General features: G+C 36.5%; 1 protein-coding gene across 1 annotated transcript in view; it reads right to left on the bottom strand.

Moving 5' to 3' along the window:
* Positions 1-23,931, bottom strand: part of LOC140171347 (UDP-glucose 6-dehydrogenase-like) — a 35,432-nt gene that overhangs the window by 1,901 nt on the left and 9,600 nt on the right. The window contains exons 3-10 of the mRNA XM_072194586.1: positions 16,853-16,990; positions 8,395-8,559; positions 7,381-7,578; positions 6,107-6,254; positions 5,094-5,188; positions 3,742-3,872; positions 2,975-3,111; positions 2,319-2,410 (exon numbers count right to left, since the gene is read on the bottom strand). Of these exons, the coding sequence (XP_072050687.1) occupies positions 2,319-2,410; positions 2,975-3,111; positions 3,742-3,872; positions 5,094-5,188; positions 6,107-6,254; positions 7,381-7,578; positions 8,395-8,559; positions 16,853-16,990 (1,104 nt within the window). The remainder of the gene's footprint in view (positions 1-2,318; positions 2,411-2,974; positions 3,112-3,741; positions 3,873-5,093; positions 5,189-6,106; positions 6,255-7,380; positions 7,579-8,394; positions 8,560-16,852; positions 16,991-23,931) is intronic.

Below are 23,931 nucleotides of genomic sequence, written 5' to 3' on the forward strand. Positions count from 1 at the left end.
ACTTTCCTCAAGAAACAGGTCTTATTCCTTACTATTCCACTTACTCTCTGGGAATTATCACCAGTGCAAGGATCTTGTAATTATTCTCACAGATTTCTTGTGCTGGGTGTCAATTATTGGGCTGTGAATGTTGTCCAGGAAGCTATATCATGTCAGTGAATTTTGCTGGTGTGTCAGTTGGATAACTGGTTGGTTACTGACATGTGTTTCATACACTCCTAGATGGTGAGAACCATTCAGAGCAAATGTTAGGAAAATATGAGGCATGCATAAATGTTGTACAATTGCATGGGCGCGCACTCCGCATAGTACTTTCGGAAGCGTTCATTTTTCTTGCGGGTTGATGCATTTATGTTTACTTGCATTTTCCAACATTTTTAGTGACAATTTTGTTATAAAAATAGCAAAAATCACAGGATTTTTTTGCCGTGTATGAAATAGGTTAATAAATGCCCATCCCTTATTGCTTGAGAAATTGTACAAAATAATGCACTTGTACTGAGATGTTGGTGTGTCTAATGCACTCCTAAGGGGCTAGTGCATTAGACGCATCAACATCTCAGTACGCGTGCATTATTGTGTACAATTTCACTCGCAACAAGTGACACTCATTTATTAACCTACAGGGTGTCTCAATAAAAATAGGCCCCATGGATTGTGGTGCATAACTTAAAATATCGACAGTAACATAAAAATTTTCTTAAAGATTCAAAAACCATGAAGTGTCTGCTTAACAGTGGTGCAAAAATGATCCAAATCCGTTCATGCGTCACTGAGATAACTAAGTTTGTACAAATAGACACATTTTTTGACCATTCCAATGGGGTAATACACGTCAACAATAATTGTAGTTTTTTATAAAAGAAATAAAAGAAACCGCCAAGTGTTGCTGAGTAGGAGTTTAAATGCAATCAATCGATCTCCCAAAGAATGTTTTTCACATGTTTCTCTTTGGGTTAAGAGCTCGGATAGCAACGTTTGCACAGTATTTTTGGGAGCACACCAGACATATCTAATACGAGGAATGTCCTTCTGATGTCAAATATTTTTCCCTTTTTTTGAAATTGCGATATAACACACATTTTCTGGCAAATTATTAAAATTTGATATTTTTTCTAATTTTGATGTTTAACCATCCTCGAAGTAAACTTCATCCATCTAATAATATGTACTTAGGGTATGTAGTGGGATGAAAAACCGACCATCAATTGAAAATTTTAACCTTTCATATTGAAAATATCGATTTTTCCCAAAAAGACCCATTTTGTGTGTGTGTTTTGTGTTTTGGGGAAAAAATCTAAACCTTAAATATGAAAGGTCAAAATTTTCGATTTTATGATAAACAGCGTTTCGTCCCAGTTACACTTTAAGTACGTACATATCAATAAGTTTATACAATTTACGTAGAGGACTTTTAAACTTCATTTGGCATAAAACGGCATTATGTGGCGTATTAAAAAATATTTGATATCAGAAGAACATTCCTCATTTTCGAAATGCAATTCAATATTTCTGATGTGCTCTCAGGTCCCACAAAAATATGTTAAAATGTCGCTGTTCATATAGGCCTATACATTTGTCAAGCAACAGTAGGGCGGAACTTTATATTGAAGTGGCTGAAATATTTGATTCAAAAGAAATTGGTTCCCTCAAAATTAAATGTTCAAGTGAAAACAACATCAATAACAGAAAAGAGGCATCAGGCATCATTCCGATTTGGTAGTTCACATCATATTGCGAATGGTAGTGAGCTGTGGCAAATATTGCATTGATATTACAGATATACCTCTGTAGGTCATGTGGTTCTCGAGTTATGTGGTAAATACTGTGCAAACGTTGCTATCCGAGCCCTTAACCCAAAGAGAAACATGTGAAAAACATTCTTTAGGAGATTGATTGATTGATTTTAAACTCCTACTCAGCAACACTTGGTGTTTCCTTTTATTTCTTTTATAATAAACTACAATTATTGTTAACGTGTATTATCCCATTGGAATGGTCAAAAAATGTGTCTATTTGTACAAACTTAGTTATCTCAGTGACGCATGAACAGATTTGGATCATTTTTGCACCACTGTTAAGCAGACACTTCATGGTGTTTGAATCTTTAAGAAATTTTTTATTTTACTGTCGATATTTTAAGTTATGCACCACTTTCCATAGGGCCTATTTTTATTGAGACACCCTGTATAATTAGAGTAGAGTATTGAAGTAAACCTGTGCATAATTTTGTCTCATTTTGATGGACAGGATTTTAAGATATGACCTTGTGAAAAATTATAAGTTTCTTTTTGAGCTTGGTTTATTTCATTCCTTACCTTAAATTCATCCCATTCTGTACAGATAACAAAGGCATGTGTTCCCTTGAGAGCCTCGTATGGGTCATCGAATATAGACACTAGTTTCTTCACTGAAATGTAATGACAATGAGATGAAAGCCTATTAATTTTGGACATAAATAATGTTAATAAGGCAAAAAAACTGGGTTCAATTTTATAGGAATGTAGAGAGTTAGATTCTTGGAAAAAAGTTTTCACTACAATGCTATTAGAATTTTTACTGAAATTCCAATACACAGGAAGGTGCCAGGAATACCTACAAGGAATTCCTGGATTGAGGATTCTTGTGTTCATGGCCTGGGTAATTTTTTTTTATAATCCAATTAATTGCTTTTGCACACACTAGGTACAAAATATCCATTCATATTCCCCATGCAACACTAAGTGGTGGTGGGGTGGGGGTGCTTTGCATTTGTCCTTTTCAGCAACAGTCCTTAATCATTGTTAGGTTCTTATCTGGATGACTTTCAGTGCCCAATTATTCATGTAAATATTCCATCTTCAACAGCAAACAAACAAAAGCAATAATAATAATAACATAATATAATAACAATGTGAATTCATGTCTTATTTTGCAAACATTCTATTAGTAAAGTTTCTAGAACCATTTGAGAGTAATAAAGTGACAGGCTTACCTCTGTCTGGGTTCTCTGATATATTTGGATCAGAAAGCTCTGATATCATCTGCTGGTGTTCAACCTGAGGATCATAGATCTGAATTCTAGCACCCTCCTCCATCAGATATTTGGCTATATAGATAGCTGATGACTCCCTGTAAAAATTAGATTCAAATTAAAAAAGGAAAAGAATAAGAAGCTGTTGAACGGGGCTAAATGGGGACAAATCAAAACCTGTGAACGGAGAAAATTTTGATATTCAACACAATAAAAAACAGGGCACCGAGGTAAACAAATATGATTACAATGATCTAGTATAATAACTTCAAAACAACTATATTGAACAAATTATTCTCCAAGAGCCCATTGATCCTATCAGCCCTCACTCTAATATACTAATCTCGAGTCAAATAGGCTATTCGCTATCGAAGTGACATATTGAATTACCCACCATAGCAATAGATGAATACAATTTTTGAATAGATCGCCTTGCACTACAAGCAGATTGCACTATAATCACCTGTGTATGTCTGCAAGCATAGATTGAATACAATACCGCTATTTTCAAAGATACTTATCTTACAGGTGCGAGTGATCAGCCTTTCTTCTATGGTTCAATGCATAGGTACTGCATGAACGTTATAGTGCATGGCGATCTATTCAAAAATTGTATTCATCTGTTGCTACGGTAGTTAATTTGATTATTACGTCACTTCAACAGGGAATATGATATGGTAAACAACCAACTGAATCACATAAAGCATCTATAAGTTCCCTGTGCTTACCTGGTATCACCAGTGTCTTTCTTGAAAGCAAATCCTAGTATAGCAATCTTCTTGTCAGTAACTGTGTTGAACAAACATCCTATGATCTTGTTGGCAAAACGTCGTCTTTGGAAGTCATTCATATCTATAACCTAAAAGTATTAAAAAAATATAGATAATATTCTCATTCACACATACGCAGACTTCAAGCTTTTCTCCTTAGGTCAGTGTACAGTCGGACATTTTGTGGGCATTTGTTCATTGTGAGAGATGTCACATATTCGGGTGTTTGCCATGGGGGTCACTGTCACTGCAAAATGCTACCCACCCACATCTTAGATCCTCTGAAATGCATATCTCACACATATCTCACATACAAATTCTATACCCCTAAATGGGGTAAGACACAAAAGCTACCATAAGGCAAAAAAAAATTGTTGTGTTGCCCTCAAGTGGGAAAATGGGAAATTTGGGTCGGACGGTCGGATTTCTTTTTTTTTTTTTTTTTTAAACCTTCAGTTTTTAAAAATCCCCTCAAATATTAAATAATGCTTCTTCAATCAGGGGACATTTGTCAATTTTGACTTCTGGATACCTGTTAGACATCAATTAAAGACTAGTCTTTCAATAAAAATATAAATTTTAAGTGAAAAACATTGAGTGTTTGAACAAATCTGTAAAAATCATCATTCAAAAAAAAAAAAAAAAATTGTGACCCTGATTTTTCAGGATTTAGGGTAGGACGGTTGAGGGTAACGCAACATTTTTTTTTGTGGCCTAAATCATGTATAGCTAATAACAGGCTTTTATTCTAAACATAGAATATCACCTGCAGAAGATAAAGAAAAACTGTGGGAAGACAAAAACTCAACTTTTCTTATCTGAAACATTAAACTAGGCCAATTTCATCTTTCTTTTTCTACTTCCAAGTCAACCAGCAAAATAAACAACCCTAAACATTAAAAGATTTGGGTGATAAAAACCCCTAAATGGTGCTACTTTCTGAAAAGCTACCCTGGTTTTTGTTTCCAAAAAGATGTAGACGCAGCTGTGTAGTAAAAATAGACCCCCTTTTCAATGTTTTTTTAATATCTATTGAGCTATCTTGACTGTTACAAGACTGAGTAGGATTTTTGACCATTAACCTATGAGAACTACCTGCCGATTGGCCAAATAGAAGTTTTCATTATCAATTAGACCAATCAGCAACAATGTTAGAATAATTTCACCACACAAAATAATCTGGGTGAATTATTTGCAAAGCTCCATTCTGATTGGTGATCAAAGTAAAGATATCATGTAATTGACCAATCAGAGGCAATGTTAGATCGGCAGGTAGTGCTCAGAGGGTTCATAGTTGTCTATAGTTCTACCTGTTGCCAGTAAGCCGCCACTTCTGGTAGATTTAGCGCCTCACACAAGTACACCAGATTTAATACATCCTTCTGGAAACAGCTGCCTCCAAATCCTGTAAAGGAAGAACATTTTACATCATTTTTAATTAATACATCCACTGGAAATTGTTGTTAAATGGAACATGCATTTGAAAGGGCCTGGTTTACAACAGCAAATCTGATTCTGGGCACATAAAGTCTAGCTGTACATGTAGAGCATATGATTCATTATCACAAGATTGAGCATTGGACTATTCCATTTAAAATCCACACTACCCCTGTGGAAGATTTTAGAAATATCTTCCACAAGGGGAGTATGAATTTCAAATGTAATGAACACATTAGCAGCTCCATTTGAAACTCACCCTCCATCAGTGGAAGATTCAGGTTGAATTTTTCTAAGAGGGTGTAAGAGATTCAAATAGAGCTGCCTAATGTGTTCACTCCATTTGAAATTCATATTCCCCATGTCACGGAAGATATTTCTAAAATCTTCCACAGGGGTAGTATGGATTTTAAATGGAAGAGCACATTAGAGCGCTGTATGTATTGTGTCCTTGAGCAAGAAACTTAACCAGTATGGAAAAAGTGCATGTTTAATTATATTTTTCTGTAACTCTTACATCATCATTGATCATATTCAATCTAATCATCATCCCGTCACTAATAAGTAAATCACTGTCAGGGGGCACTTATTGAAATAATAGATACTTACCTTGGGATTACCAAGGGACTACCAATAGATGCATATACTATGATCAGCTTGTAATAGGCAAGAATTATTCGGTTTTTGTTACTGCGCGAGTCAATAAAGTCCGAACTTACGCCTGTGCAAATTCACAAAGCATGCGACAGTCACGCAACACGCAAAGCGCAGTTTGCGTAGACGATTCGTCCAGCTGTGTGTACGCCATTCTATATCAATCCACGACATTATGAGTCCTGCCTATAACAAGCTGATCAGAGTATAAGTAACAATTAAGGAATCTTACCAAGACTAGCTTGCAAGAATTTGTTTCCTATTCTTGAATCTGTTCCTATGGCATGTGCTACTTCTGCTACATCAGCTCCAGTGGCCTCACACACAGCACTCATAGCATTAATACTGGAGATACGTTGAGCTAAGAAAGCATTGGCAGCCTGGTAAAAAGAGAATAACATATTACAAGAATGAAAGTATTATATTAAGGATACGATACACAATTTACTGACAAGTTACTCATTTCGGAATGCGATCATGAATTTTGAAGAGAAAAAAGTTTCCACAGGCTTCGATGGGACTCGAACTAACGATTTCAAGCATCATTGATTATCAGTCCCGGCCTTTACCGCTCGGCCACGGAGGCAGATGATCAGAGGAGTGTAATAATAAAAGATAAATCTCACAATTCTATCTTTATCCTTTTGTTTACATAAAAATGATGCATTTTGTAAAGATAGATTGGCCGTTTATGCATAAATAGCACGACGCTTGATAAAGGCCTCAAACAAATAATAAAGACACTGATACGATGATGAAATTGCATAAGAGGGGAATATCTGCATCGCAATGTTTTGTTTTGATTTTAGGAATTTGACCTTAAAATTTACGACGTTAAGACCTTATCATTTGAAATCAACAAACAATATTTCAGCAGTATATGGCCACATTCTTTCTCTGGAGTGTTTTGAACATGTATGTGAAATAGCTTCTACAATGGTTCGCTGCATAATGGTAAAAACAGCATTGACCTGAAAAAGGGCAAGAGGTGCCATATTTACGGATTCAGGCTAAATTCAAAATTGGTATAAAACGTTTGGTTTTTAATTGATTACAAAAATTCATTTTTGTTGTTAAAAGAAATTGTGTCTGGCGTGAATGACACTACAACTTTTATTCCTAGGGCTCCTTGATTTCTTCAAATAGTTTTTTATAATGATAGAGTGAATCCCCTGGCACTCTATAATTACGCACAAAAGATCGCCTCCCCTTAAATATAAGGTATCAAACTGTATTCTGCAGTTATTATATCAACAATTGTCAACATAAAAGCTATTATATCCCTCAAACTAGGTAGACTAGGTACAACTAGAGGTTTTTAAACCAATGATGTTATGCAATATTGTTAAGGTCACAGGTTCTTTTGTCCTAGAATGAGGGGCTGTAGATCAGCTCAGGGCCTTTTTTCATTGCCTTTCAGACATGACTGCAACATCCATACGAAACATCCCCACATTTGTCTATCACAATCATTACACAATAATTCAATCACAATTTGGTACTTACCAATTTGGACAGTTCTGATGACCATGTATTAGTCTTAATAATCTTGTCCTTTGGTACCCAGTGTTGATAGACCCAAGCAAGATCATCTTGTGCCTTGTGTCCATATCTAGAGTCTTCACCTCCTATAAGCACACGGTCTGGTTTCAGAAGATCGGAAACCGCTGAGCCTTCAGCAAGGAATTCTGGGTTAGAAAGCACCTAAAACAGGAACACAAAGTTTTCAAGTTTGAGACAGTCGACAACAATCACCCACCATCATAACTATGTGAACTTTTTTTTTTCAATTTGAATCCTAATTTACACAGTAATAAAAGTATATATATACATGTATACTTGTATTCTACATTTAAGCTGAATGCTAAATGTTGGATTTTACTGTTATTTAATTGCTTTCACTTTTGGCCTTTGCATGCTTTAGTTGCATATTGAATATGCTTAATCAAAAAAAAAAGCCAAAATCTTAATTCTTATGAATTTATTTAGGAAGTCGTTGACTGTCCCTTTAAACAAACAACAATAAATAGAAAAATAAATAATGCAGTTGTTTTAGTTATGTCACAATTTCACATCATCAGCTAAGTGAAGTAAACACTTGTAGTTTGCCCCTGCTCTCCAAAAACGGTCTGTTTTAAGACACGGTAATGTGGTTTCTAGTGCAAAATTATCAATTACCCTGGCATCATCCTTACCCTTCCTGCCCAATGGCTATGTGCATGCCCATACCCAGGGGGTTGGCTCAGGCCCCCCCCCCGAAAAAAATTCCTCAAATGTCCATTTTTTGCTACTGTTTTTCAATAAAAATATCCAAAAATTGACAAAAGGGTTTACCTTTTGGTAATATGACATTCAAAATTCCAAAAGATGGTAATTTTAACGGGGGGGGGGGGCATGTGTCCACTTTCAATCGTAAAAGTCCACTATTCGAAAGATCCGCATCCCAAAAAAAATCACTCCTGCATACAGGCCTAGCAATGCCACTGGTTTGCAAACTTGACCGGATTTGTCTGGCCCTACCTGGAAATTTGAGCCTGGTTTGGTATTTGCTGATAATATTCTCTGTATACTCTCAGCTGCTCTGACGGGTACTGTACTCTTTTCTACCACTATCTTGTCACCACCTGCTACATTAGCTATCCGTCTTGCTGCCGCCTCTATGTACTTCAAATCAGCTGCACGACCCTGTAATATACACAATGGACAAATAGAAAAGAGCAATGAAATTATTGTTGGTATTTTTTTCAATCCAAAACTACACATGTGTAAGCAATAAAAAAAGCATGATATGTGATGATGAATGTATATAACATATGATAAGAAATAAAGCTTTCCCATTTACAATGTTTAAACCTTAACCATGCAACAAAGCCAACATACATAAACTATTACAAGGATATAGCTGCATATTCTAGCTATCAAGGTATTTGACAGAAAATAATTCAAATCGCCCATTCTTCTATGAATTTTTAGATGTGTCTTAGAGCTTAATTACTACTTAGTCTTTAAACTATTTTTTTGGCTGCAGAAGTATGTGAGCACCAAATATCCTCACAACAATTGGGGTCCAATGGCCAACCTTAGGGCCCCTGATGAGTGGGGGAACAACCATAGGGTTCCTGGTGGGGGTCAAAGGGGACAAAGCAAACTTAACTTTTTACTGTTTGGGAGGGAAAATTTAACCCAGGGAAGTATGACAAAGAAAAAGATTTGTCTCATTACTGCAGTAGTTAATTTTTGTAAATGAGCTATCTGCTAATGATTATTATATGATACAAGGTCATTTCTCCTCAACCCATGCCTGCATTGGCAGTGTCACTGCTTATACCATGAATACCTCAGTCTAACATCACTGGGATCACACCTTGTTAACCCTAACAGGACAGAATACTACAAAATACTACTTGATATATGCACTGTTTGTGTGTGCATCGCACATGGTATGATGACGCAATCGCCCTAAGTGATATATATGCACAATTTTGCTGGCTAGCCAATGAGCCAAACCCAACACCTGTGGCAAAGTGTCACTGACCCAGTGCTTGGCATGCGAACAAGCCTTGAAAGCCTTGCACGACACAGGGGGTGTCTGAGGGGGGATGTGCCCCCCTCAGAAGTTAGAAACTTTTGTAAAATGAAGACCTTTTGCAAAATGAAGACCCATTTAATTGAAGCGATTTGTTGGACCATTTTAGCATTTAGTGTGTAAAACTTTAGTTTGAAAAAAAAGCCGAAAATGAGCGGTCCGTGAATCCTTTTGCGCGAATTTCGTGGACAAGTTTTCCCTATTATTGTAGGCCTATAAATTGTGTTGAAACATAAATTGGCAAATGTGGAAAGGAGAAGCGAAAATTTGCACTTGTTTGTCCACTACGCAGGGGGGTGTCTGTAAGTCCTCAGAAGTAAGAAACTTTTGCAAAATGAAGACCTAATTGAAGCGATTTGGTGGACCATTTTAGCACTATTAGTGAGAAAAGTTTAGTTTGAAAAAGCCAAAAATTTGTGAAATGACGGTCCATGAAGCCTTTCGTGGACAAGTAGTTTTCTCTATTATTGTAGGCCTATAAATCTGTTAAACATAGGGCCTAAACTGGCAAATGTTGAAAGCAGAAGCGAAAATGGGCACTTGTTTACCCACTACAAGACTCAGCATGGAGTCCGTCTTAACCGACTTTGTTGACAAAATGTGACGGGCCCTGCAAATCGGCGGGCCGGCATTAATTTTCACATGCTTTTATGACGAGGACTCGCCGCGCACCTCCCAGTTCTGGCACCCAGTGTATCCGCAGTGCACTAAAAGAAGCGCGATTCGCGAAATACAATAAGAAAAAAGGGGTCATTTTTCATACACTTGTTCGCGAAATTGAAAAAGGGCACCAATCACAGGTATAAATCATCGTAGTTTCATTATTCAATTCATTTACGAATTTCAGTTTCATTTTTCCGTTTGGTGCACATTACATTTGGTCACATATACGATGCATATACAACCGTGGGTGCCGTACATTAATTAATGCGTTTCCATCAAAAAGGGGTATATTAGAAATATTATTCGCGTTTTAGCAAAAAAAAAGTGGCATTGTAGAAGGGCAAAAAATTCGCGAAATTGCTCAAAATAGGGTTGTTTTTATCCTGAAAAGTTCGCGAAATGAGATTCAAAAGGGGGTGTTTTCAAAGTTCGGGACCGGGACCCGCCTTCAAGCAATGCCTAAAATAATTGCAGGGCTACGGTATACATCATAAGACCTACTTCGATCGCCCGACTGCACGGTTTTTAGGCATGTGCCTACTATCACGACTACTCGCAATTTAACTTTTTTCTCTCCTCCTTTTTTCCCTTTTCTCTTCTCTTTTTCTCCTTCTTTCCCCTTCCCATGGGCGCCAGGGGCCCGCTTGCGACGTGCCTGATATAGGCACAGTTTTGCTGGCCAGCGAAGCCCAACACCTGTGGCAAAGTGTCGCTGATCCAGTGCTTGGCATGCGAGGGGACTCGGGTTCAAATCCCACCCAGAGCAAACATCTTCTTTCTTCTCTCTTTATTCCTTCCTTCTTTCCCTTCCCGTCGCCAAAAAAAACCTTAGGCGGTTAGGGTTAAGGGACTGAGGAGTTCTACACTACACTATCATCATTCATATCTATAATAAATTACTGAGTTTGGCGACTTGGTAAGGCTAAAAACTTCTACGCTTTTACATTATTTCGAAAACGGATTTTTATGCGCTATGAGAGTAAAGTTGTCCGCACCCCAATAAAACGTCCAATTTTGTTTTTGTTTACGTTAAGGGTGTCAAATTATGTTAATTAGTTTCAAAGCCACTACCAGAGCACCTCCATGCTAAAACTTTTCAGGACAACACAATACACTAATGTTGACCAGAGAAGATCCTGTCATCAGTGTGAGGATATTATGCCTGTAGTCTCAACTATTACATGACACAGTAGAAGTATGCCTCAAACACAGTAGAAACTCAATTAACATCTATTGTTTATTCAACTAATTTATCAACATTAGCATGTATTCTGTGTTTTTATGGAGAACCTATAGTCAACAGTAGAGTGTTTGTTTATTGAATTAGTTTGTAAGTGAAACTTTTGAAGGACAAATTAATCAGGGTTGCCAAAAAAAAAATCATAACTTTATATGAAATAGAGTGTAAGGAAATGTGAATAAAATTGTTTCAGCTGCACAGTGGTGTAGCCAGGACTTTTTCAGAGAGAGGGAGAGAGAGAGAGAGAGGGGGGGGCAAGGCAAATTTCATGGGGGGATTGTCACAAATGGACTATAAGAGTACGACAAATTTATCCAAAATGGGCTAACAAATAAAAAGTACAACAAATGCATAGAAATCTAAAATATCAGATCAGCCAGCAGGCCACAGGGGCCAAGAGGGATGTGAATAAAATTGTGTTCATCTGCTCAGTGATGTAGCCAGGACTTTTGCAGGAGGCGGGGGCAGCAAGGTACATTTCAAGGTGGGGAACAAACTTGGATGAAAATATGATAAAAAATGAGCTAAAAGGTACAACAAATTTGTCCAAAATGGGATAAAAAGTACTGTAGAAACAAATGCATAAAAATCTTAAATAGCAGAGCGGCCAGCATCCCACAGGGGCAAGACTTCTCACGGAGTCACGGTGGATATGATATGGTGGCAAGAAGACTTGCTTCGATCATGATCTAATTGCAATTTCAAGCCATTGATTTATATGGAAAAGATACTAAATATTATACTTCTAAGTTCTAAATGATAATCTCCTCTCATACCATTAATCACATTAAATAAAACATTTACATGTACACAAAATATAACAAAATTTACCAACCTCGAAAGACCCTGATCGCGAAAGACGGGTGACCGCTAGTATAATTAATTCCAGGCATATTTTACAGTCTGGTGCTCACATAAGAACTTACGCAAACAAATTGGTAAAACACTGTTAAGACTTCTCAAATATCAGTAGCATTATGACCTACATTTATAGTGTGTGAATATATTTTGAAATCTCTTTAGAATTGGCTTGATCATTATACCATTATGTTTTCCAATCATTATGAGCAAACAGAGCATACATCATTCACAAATATGTAATGAAATCGTAAACTACAAATGTATGTTCCGATTTCCAAATATAAAATACGGGTAATAGTTTAAATTATAGCTATTATGATAAGGATAATGAACTGAGTGCAATGCATTCGTCAAGATAATCGCACGCGCCGTGGAGTTATTGCATTTAGCTTGAGAGCCGATAGGCTCGAAAGCTAAATGCAATAACTCCATGGCAAGTGCAATTATCTTGACGAATGCATTTGCACGAGTACATTATCCGTCATACACTTTGAGTGTAGGCCTATTAAAACAATAGGCAATATTAATTGCTGCATTCATTATATTAGTTTTAATATTAGGGAAAATATCTTACATTTTAAAAACACCGTCAGGACATTGACCAGCTACGTAGCATTTAACTGGTAAAGAAAATCAATCCCTGTAATCAATGGTATCGATTATGCCATACGTCATACTTAGGTAACTTATTCACGCATGGTTTAATTGACTTGACTTTATGTTGTGATCATTTAATATCGTGGTTTCGAACACAGAGAGCACTGAACCAGTTGGAAACGATCGACTTAGATGTCAGACTAGTACTACGGTGAATATCAACTGGACTTTATAGCTCTATAATTTGAACTACTTATATTAAAACACACGACATTGGGATTTAACAATTTGTTCAGTATTATCATAGGCCTTCAAACACATGTGTTTGAAGGCCTATGGTATTATAAAGGATGATCATGATATTATGCGCTAGTGTGTGTTTCCCGGGCCCGGCTATGTTATTTTAGATATAGGCCTACATGTATTTCATTTGTAAAATGCTGAATATTTTGCAATGGTGTCATCTTGTATAATTATGATCCACCTGTTTTTGGCCCTTTTTAATTAATAGAAGCTCGATTATTCTCATTTGATGTTTGATTTATTTGAGGTCATTAATCATAATTTATGACAATGATATTTGCAAGGGTGCAACTCTACTAGTCTTATTACAAGACTGCCCTATCCCAACCCTAAACCCTAATCCTAAACTCCGTAAACGAGGACTGGACTCAAGTCTAGCGAGTTGCACCTTATTCGGTAATTGTACACTATTATAGAACACCGCTTGTAACTATACCATTTTAACACCACAGAATGTATATTCGTACTTTTTGTTGGTATATATATCGAACAGACAATTATATAGTTATGTGATCTCTGTGTCTAAAGCGCCACCTAACTCTACTTTATGGTTATGTGAAAGTAGTGTTTCTAGTATTTGAGCGTGCACGTATTATCTAGAATCTATTGTTTAGCGTGCAGGTTTTAGATAATGCATTGTTTAGCGTGCAGGTTTATATAATTTGGGCTGTGAAGGGTAGTTCGCGAAAATAATGCACGGGAGAAGAATACATAACGATGAATAGAAACGGGCACTAGAAGTGTATAACCATGATAACAGTGCTGAGTTACTTTTTGTGATGACTTTATAGGTGTGACCAACATGATTTGTAAATAATATTGTATGTACTGGGTAAACAAATCAGTTGAATTGATTCAGGCATACAATTATACACATGTAATGTATGACTTATGACTATTGTAAAATGTGCCTCTTGCAGGATTTATTTTCAAACCTTTTACATTGTACTAGGCAAAATGTATTTACACATAATGTTGTATTAAAATTCAACCAGTACTATCAGCGACAAGCCTGTTTGCAGGATATATTTTGAGGGTGTGGGACTTCCAAAAAGTGGATTTTTTTTGAATAAAAGTGTGGTTGCAGAGATTTTTGTAGCTGTGTAAAGAGTGAACCTACATTTTTTGTAAACCCTCTAAAAATTACCCCCGTTTTTGTAACCCCTTATCACCATAAAATTAGACATTTGGTCCATTTTCACCTACTTTTTGATTAGAAAAATACCAAAAAGTGGACCTTTTTGGATTTTGTGTGTGTGGGGTGGTTATAGCAGACTCCTGGACCTGATCAGGTCTGGTTTGTGTCAAGCTTTGGATTTAGAAAAAATAGTTTTGGGGAAAAGGCTGTGTTTTTAATGCAGTCAAACACACATACAACACCTCATAGTAGCTGGTATATGAATGCAAACATCATTTTATCAACTTCAAAGATTTTTTTTTTCAAGCAAGGACATTTATTTTTTACTTTAAAAAATGGATCTCCAATCTTTTGCTCCACCAAAGATAAAGCATTCTTTAAAAAATAACAACTTTATGCTATAGTACTTATTGATGTTATCCAGGATCACAGTCAAAGTAAAAGAATATAAATAATTAGCTCATGCAATACATTACCCCTTTAATTTAGAAAGGAAAAGGAAATAGGCTAATAATAGGCCATAGCCATAAAGTGGTATTACAACCACCGTGATGGTGGCTGGCTGGTACAATAAGATTGCTATGGCTAAAACAAAGATTACATTCTCTCAAGTGAAAATACCTACTTTTGGCCTACACTTGGCACTAGTGTTGGCCGATCCAACCCAAGATCGGATCTGCCGATCTCCGATCTGAAAATTAGCAGATCGGGCCGATCCGATCCCGATTCAGATTCCTTAAATGTTATTTTACAACCAGTACAAGTTCATTCAAGTCGGGCCCCAGTAATGTTAACGGTCAAAGCTTAATTCGCCAAACCTGTAACTATGTAATATGATGACCGCTTTTAGAGGTTTTCATGTCAATATCAACCCAAATAAAATACCATTTTACACCCCAAGTCCCAGCGTTACTCACTCAGTGCCTCCGATTGTCGGAAGTTTAATCATTAATCCATTAAATGATGTACCATCGTACTCCCGACTGTACAGTGCGCCCCTGGGAAAAATTTGTAAACACTTACACTTTCGCATAAGCCCTTCAATGTCGGGTTTCCCAAGGTGAATTTGAGGGCATGTTATTTTTAGAATCGCGCACATTCTCACTATTCCTCCTCACACGACGATTTCATCTCTTAATCTCCGAACACGTGAATTCTTTCTGTAAACAACTCTGCACAACTAATCAGGATGGGAATTCATGTATTCCCCAATACGTCATATGCATAAATTATTATAATATCGATGGAGCTGATTTAGCTGCAGGGTCATCGAATCAATTCGCGCAGTGATTCGCCTAACTTGGTACACACACAAATCAAAGTTGATTCGCGGAGAAGAAAGAATAAAACAATCAAGAGAAATGCAAGAAACATAAAATAAAGAAAGGAAAAAGAAAAAAAAACATAAAAGAAAGAAAAGAAAAGAAAAAGAAAGAAAGAAACCAAGAGAAAGAAAATAATTACATCTGTGGATAATAAACAAACCATCACGGGAAATCACCTATTACACGAGTGCCTGACGAGTACAGTGAACTCGACCGTGCATTTATAATTAGCTGTTTAATTCGGTCTATCAAAGGGTGGATACATACATAAAATACAGTATGAAACGACATGATTCTTGCGGTGGTAACAACGCTTTTTGGAAATATATTGGCATTAAATAGTAGTAATGTTACATAAGAAAGTAATGGTAAGCTTAAAGAATTGTTGTGTACTTTTATTACTGTCAAGTTCAGAGATCGGTAGCTAGATCGGCAGCTGATAGCTCATCTGCCGATTCAGATTCAAGGCCGATGCAGTTCATATCGGCACCGATCTCCGATTCACAGATCGGTATCGGCCAACACTACTTGGCACACAAGTGTGATTGAAAGGATTTTTATTTAAAAAATGTTCTCAAGAAACAAAAGCTTGAATCAAAATATTACACTTATTGTGCAATTCCATGGTTTTCAGAGGGCAGGGGGTAAGACAAATTTTAAGGGAGCAAACATTGACCAAAATGGTCAAAAATAGGCTAAAAAGTACAAAAAAGGCTTAAATATCTTAAATATCTGGGCGGCCGCCATCCCACACAACATTTCCATTTAAAAATTTGATGACCTAGAATCAGCAAACCAGTTTATGGGTCACAGGACCCTAGCTGCCCAGTGGATTCACAAAAAAGGTCCCATATTCAGGGTAGCATGTTGAAAGATGGTCAAAATTGGAAATAAAATTAACAGAAGCTCTACTTCTTCATGTTAAATTATACAAAATAGCCCCACAAAGTCGATCACTATTTTGCATGTAATTGTAAGCAATTTGTTTTGCAAAAAGATACACAGTTTGAAAATTTAGCATCCCCACAAAAACATCACACCTGGCTATGGGCCGGTGGGTGGTCGTCATAACCCCATTCTGGTTATAAGCACAAGAGTAAGGTGTGATATATTAGTCACAAGTCTGTCTGTCAACTGGGTCATATCATATTTCAAAAAGGGATTTGAACCACTAACCTAGAATCTAAACAAAAAACATGGGGAATGGAACCCTGACCTAGACGCAAAAAAAAAGGAAAAAGGAAAAAACCTTTTCCATTACTTACCTTTCCTAATCCAAATGTTTTTGTTGGTGTGTTTACGGATATAAAAATGAGATCAGCTTCCCGGATGCCTTTGTCAATATCAGTAGAGAAAAATAGGTTCTTCCCTCGGCATTGCATAACAACATCTTTCAAAGAAGGCTGTGAAATAAGATTTTTTTTAAAGTGATTAAATACATCTTGGGTTTTATATTGATGTCCCCATTTTTGCCTAGAGTTTGTCTTTTCCTTCACTCCCATCTAACATTTATTCACTCAAATTGATCAAAACATCACTTCAAGTGCTGAACAATTTCAACTTTTAAAAACTGAATTCAAAACCATTTGTATTCAAAGATCTACTTCATTCTGTGGCTGTGGGAAAAATAATTCCTGAAAGGGATATCAAGAAGAGGGCTATTCCAGTTGAAATCCACACATCCCTATGGAAGAGATGACCTTAATTTCCCACACATGAAGTGTGAGTTTCAAAATGGGGTTACCTTAACAGGTGACTCCATTTACAATCTTACACCCCTTATGTAGGAAATTAAGGTCATGTCTTCCATAGAGAGTGTATTGATTCTGTAATAGCACATTGTTGTGGGGATTTGGGCTCCTTGCACAAAGTCCACACAAACAGATGTCTCATGTGTTTCTTGTATACAAAAAAGCAGACAAACGAAGTATTTTTTTTCAGTGACACTTTCAGGATATGTCAAGTGTGTGCTAATGATGAAACCTATTAAATTTGAATGTTAGTCGACATCTACAAAAAGAATAACGAAGTATTCAGAATTGTACTAATTTAGTTGGACGCTCACAAAGTCACCCAATATTATACCTTATTAATCTGCATTGGCAACTCTGTATTCGTGCGATCCAACCAGAGGTTGGTCCATATAGTCGTGCACATAGTCGTGCATAGCCGGTTTTGCCTACCGCTGCCATTGGTTACAATTTATACTTCTATCTCAGACTGGCTGAGGGCCAATCAAGTGGAAGTTGCCCAATAGTCATGATAGTATATCCCCATTGACTCGGTCGCTTTTAGAGTCGTAACGATGTGGTATAGACTTGCCAGTCTCGTGTACGCCGCTTGTACACAGAGACTGGCTTATGCCACTGTGTGTGTCATTGGGATCTATACAAACGTAGCAACATTTTTTTTGCAATTGAGTCAATTTATATAAAATTGGTACTCACAGATCTGATTTCTAAATCATAATTATCCTGTTTAATGTATCCAAGTACCTTACACTTGGAATTTGTGATACTTCAAAGATAATTTTTGAGCCATCGACCTTACGAGATGAAACAATGCAAGTCACAAGATCTCGCGAGAGATGACCCACCTCTTTTACAGCCGGTTTCTGTCTTCAAGTCATGTTCGCGATACAGCCACGTTGCACTCTGGGGTCGAGACTAATCAGTTACGTCGTTAACAACGAGTAAACAAAATGGCTGGGAAAACGGAGAAAATTGTGTCCTTAACAGTGTTTCAGCGTGACGATCAGAAACCTCAAAAACAATTTTTGTTGGGCCGCTTGATATGCTAATGATATACAGGTACATTGTAGGATATAAATTGGATGGTAAATAAGCCAAATATTGCAAGAAATCTACTCGCTAGAATCCTAGCGACCCAAAAAAAAAAATGACCGTCCATGCGAATGTAATATTGAAATCGTAAAATCCCTACTAGTAATAGACCTACTTGTCACTAATCGTATGCGCGTGATCAAGTCGTGATAAAAAGGTCAAAGTGGCTGATCAATGTGTGGGCAAATGTTCAAGTGGCTTTTTGACCAATCGGCTTTCTAGCAGTAAAATATGGGGACCAATCAGGTTGTATCAATGTGATACCAATAAACTATGATGTATGACTCATCTTGTTAGGCCTACTAAAAATAAAATTCGGTTTCGTAACCCGCCTCGCCTCTTTTTTGGTGCCGCAAAAAAAATAATTTATGCCACTTTTGGAAAAAATTAAATTTTTCAAGAGTCGTCCGTGTCGAAATTCTGACATGAAATAATTTATACCACTTGGAAAAAATATAATTTTTCAAGAGTCGTCCGTGTCGAAATTCTGATATGAAGTTGTTGGAAATCACATTATTTTATTTTCCCCCGACTTTCTGCCATTCAATGATTAAAGAAATACAGTTGAATTGATAGATAATATTTATCGCGATATAGGCCTAGGCCTATGCACAACTATTTTATTTATGAAAACAGCGTGCAGCAGGACTCGTAATATTAAGTAGGCCTACAACTATTGAAAAACTATTGAACTACCCAGCAAACACAAAAACGTTTTAAAAACGTTTTAAATAAGTTATATTTTGGCTTTTGGTTTAGCTAAAAACGTTTTAATAACATTAAAATGTCGGGTTATATAAAGGTCATGATAATGTTTTAAAACGTTTTGTATGAAAACACAATACAACAATATTTTTCAATGTTTTCAAAAAATGTTATTGTAAACTATTTTTACAAACATTTTTGCCAAATATTGTGTCAATACTTAAATAACATTATGTTAAAATGTTTGAACCCAGCAAACACAGAAATGTTCTTAAAATGTTTTTTCAAAACCTTTTAATAACATTTAAATGTCGGGTTATATAAAGGTCATGAAAACGCTTTTAAAATCTAATTGAAAGTAGTTAGGGCAAACATTTTTTCGCAAATATTTTTTCAACCCCAAAATAACATTCTGTTTAGAATGTTTTGTATCAAGTTTTCAAGAATGTTTTTGGAATGTTATTAAAACGTTTTTATACCCTTTATATAACCCGACATTTAAACGTTTTCTGTAAAACATTTTTGTTTGCTGAGCAGTAGATTATCAAAAATGTTTTTAAGGTTATGAAAATGTTTTATACTCTTAATATACCCTTTATATAACCCGACATTTAAACGCTTTTCTGACAACCTTTTATAACCTTTTGCGAATGATGTCGAAAAAGCGTTTTGTGTTTGCTGGGTATTTTGTCTGTGTCCGCAAAAAATTTGATAAAAGCGGTAATAGTAGGCCTAACACTATAAGACAAAGGCCTAACGCTCATTAAATCGGTGTTGTTGTCGAACTATAATTCCCATAAAGCTCAGTATTAAAAAGAGCAAGTAATAAAAAGTTAAAATGCTAAAAATGATGTAGGCCGAAAAATTGTGTAATCTTGTCCTAGACACTCAACGATAAACCCCTATCAAGTATGAATAAAAGACTGTTCATTTCAATTTATAAACGTTGAGGAAGTTGTGCATTTTGTCAGCACCGATATAATAAAAATTAAAATAACTAACCTGGCCGATTTCAGGATAAACCAACATTTATTTTCTCATGCCGCTCGCCCAGGCCTGCATATTATCCCGTCAAGAAACTCAACCCTAGGCCTACCTTTTTCAACATGTAAATATAATTCCATAGCGATAAATAGTGAACGTTGCATTGAAGATGAGGATACTTGGATGATACAGATATTAAGCACATGTTAAATGGGGGTATGGGGATGTCCCAGTTTGTTTTACAAGGGCAATTATTATTTGACCCAAACTTTTTGGTGGGTGGGTTCATCATGACCCGAGACAGAACAAGTTTGTATTGGTTAATGGGTCAAGGTCATCCAGGGGTCATCTGAGGTCAAATTAGTAAAAACTATCATATGGGCATGAAACTTGATAGGGTAGATTCAATATTTAGAGCCAAATTTGTGGAGGGTAATTTCGGGGTCACCAAAGGTCAAATTAGTCAAAACTGTCACATCACATTGGCATGATACTTGGTGGGTACAGTCAATATTTAGAGCCAAAATTTTGGAAGGTCATTTTGGGGTCACCAGAGGTCATCTGAGGTCAAATTATTAAAAACTGACATATGGGCATGACAATTGGTTAGTACAGTCAACATTTAGAGCCAAATTTTTGAAGGTCATTTGGGGTCACCAGAGGTCATCTGAGGTCAAATTAGTTAAAACTGTCATATGGGCATGAAACTTGGTTAATACAGTCAACATTTAGAGCCAAATTTTTTGAAGGTCATTTCGGGGCGAAAAGAGTCATCTGAGGTCAAATTAGGTTAAACTGTCATATGGGCATGAAACTTGGTTAATACAGTCAACATTTAGAGCCACATTTTTGAAGGTCATTTCGGGGTCAACATAGGTCATCTGAGGTCAATTAGGTTAAACTGTCATATGGGCATGAAACTTGGTTAATACAGTCAACATTTAGAGCCAAATTTGTTGAAGGTAATTTTGAGGTCACCAGAGGTCATCTGAGGTCAAATTAGTTAAAACTGTCATATGGACATGAAACTTGGTTAGTACAGTCAACATTTAGAGCCAATTCTTTTAAGGTCATTTCGGTCACCAGAGGTCATTTGAGGTCAAATTAGTTAAAATTGTTATATGGGCATGAAACTTGGTTAATACAGTGAACATTTAGAGCCAAATTTTTTAAGGTCATTTCGGGGTCACCATATGTCATCCGAGGTCAAATTAGTTAAAACTGTCATATGGATATGAAACTTGGTAAGTACAGTTTACATTTGAGCCAAATTGTTTGAAGATCATTTGGGGTCACCAGAGGTCATCTGAGGTCAAATTCGTTAAAACTGTCATATGGGCATGAAACTTGGTTAATACAGTCTACATTTAGAGCCAAATTTTTTGAAGGTCATTTGGGGTCACCAGAGATCATCTGAGGTCAAATTAGTTAAAACTGTCATATTGGCATGAAACATGGTTAGTACAGTCAACATTTAGAGCCAAATTTTTTGAAGGTCATTTTGGGGTCACCAGAGGTCATATTAGTAAAAACTGTCATATGGGCATGAAACTTGGTGGATACAGTCACCATTTAGAGCCATATTTTGGTAAGGTCATTTGGGGTCACCAGGGGTCATCTGAGGTCAAATTAGTAAAATGTTGTATTGGCAAGAAACCTCTGTCGAGATTTGATCCCCAAGTCAGGTAAACTTAAAAAATTGGTTTGATTTACACTTATTGATTTCACGTTCAAGTCATTAACTGTTTACAAGTTAATATTATATTTGACTATTTTTGGATCCCAAAAGTTTGGTTATGGACCCTATTTTTGGATTTAAGATAAGAGGGTCCATTTGGAGTTTGGACTCCTTACTTTTTCTACCCCTAATTATGGTCATTTCAAAATATTATTTTATCTGTTTAGTGTTTTGTATTGCATAAATTTCCAAATTGTATGTAGCAGTTTTCTATAATTGCACAAACAGAAAAAGCTTTTATATATAGACAAGAACAGTGAATGACAGAGAGTAGGTAAATGATATTGGACAGTACGACACACTTGTGTAGTATGAGAAGAGCTTTTACGATTGAGACCCCGAGTCATACTGTTTTTCTATTGGCTAGCCTTCAAGTGTTAAATTGGGTCGAAATTTCAGTATGTGTAAATATTTTTTTTCCTTCCTTCCGTCCCAATTTTTTCAGAGCATGTTACCGGAAACATCATTTTATTTTTATTTAGCCTTATTTATATTATGGCGTAGTAATGTTTTGTGCATTGCCGTCCACGGGATATTATAAAAGAAAATCGATTTTGCCCAAACCTGTATAATAAACACATCAAGGAAATTGGTACTTGACTTGATGAATGACTCATCGTGTTGAGCGAATTGATGATGATGATAGCGATTACGTAACGCTATGACACAAGTTTTTGTACATTGAAACGCCTACAATGTTGTATCGGTAAATAATAATTAATTTAAATGATGTTGCGCACGCCTATGCTATATTCCATGTTTTTGTTTACACCACGCCAAAGAAAGCGTCACATGCGCCCGTCAGTGAGTGAGGATTGCCAAACCATGATTTGGTAGCCCAATTGGGCGACTTTTGAAGATTTTCCCGACTTTTGACAATTTCCTGTCCCATAGAAACCAATGGTTAAGAAAAAATTAGGGCGACTTTTCAACATTGGCTCAGCGACTTCGATCATTTCATGTCCCATAGAAACCAATTGTAAAGAGAAAAATTGGGCGACTTTTCGATTATTTGACCCGCAATTCGGGCTGAAATCTTTTGGCAACCCGGGCCGTCACTTCCCTTCAAAGTATCCACTGCTGACAGACGTGTAATTCATTCGGTCTAATCGGTCTGACGGTCTCATTCATCAACAAACATTATACATTCAACTTCTATTCAACAACTATTTCACCAGGCCAAGTGTCCATGCTCCTATGTTTTCCTTCAACCTTTACAAACCTCTATCGCTCTACCTCATTTTAACTCTCTAACCTCTCACTTTCCCTTCTTACAAACATTTAACTAATTACCCCCACCCATCGACTTTCGCCAAATCCCCACAAGGTTCTGAACAGAAACAAAACATACATCACCCAACCTAAACCAATCAATCACAAACACCATCAATGATCACCCAAACACATGTACCATTCAGTACCAAAACAAACCACCAAAGCAGAGAACCGCGAAGCCCGAGAACCGCTCTAGTTTGGTTAGGGTTTCCTGAGCAAGCCAGGGCTCCCACCCAAAAAACATTGAGGCCTTAGGAAAAAGTTGCTATAAATGCAAACCCATGAAAAACAAATGCAAACATCTGTCACCACTTCCTATCACAGAAACTAAGGACTATTTTAAAAGGTTTTAAAATTGACATTTAAGTTTTCAGATAGCTTACTTATAATGCAAAATAATTTCAATAAATCACTAATGCAATAACAAAACAAATCATGTTTCTGAGCAGTTTCAGCTCCATCACAATTTCTGCAGCTTATCTCTGCGTCCCATCTGACCCTGTCCTCTGACTGGGACAGTCAAATGTCCAAAAAAATGTTCTCCCATCAAATATTTAGAACAAAGGTTCTCAACATGTAGCACAAATACCAAATCCAGCCTGCCAACCACTCATATTTAGCACTTGGCCAACTCTAAAATACAGAAATAATTTACAAGAAACCAGAGTTCTTTAGCATGAGTTTGAAATTTGTTTAGCCCCCATTGTGGCCATCAAACAAATAAAGTTGAGAAACCTTAATTTTACAGATAAAACCTTGTATGCACAAGGAGGGCGCTACATGCATTTGGTTCCACTCA

The sequence above is a fragment of the Amphiura filiformis genome, chromosome 15, assembly GCF_039555335.1.
Source record: "Amphiura filiformis chromosome 15, Afil_fr2py, whole genome shotgun sequence".
In the NCBI taxonomy this organism is placed as follows: domain Eukaryota; kingdom Metazoa; phylum Echinodermata; class Ophiuroidea; order Amphilepidida; family Amphiuridae; genus Amphiura; species Amphiura filiformis.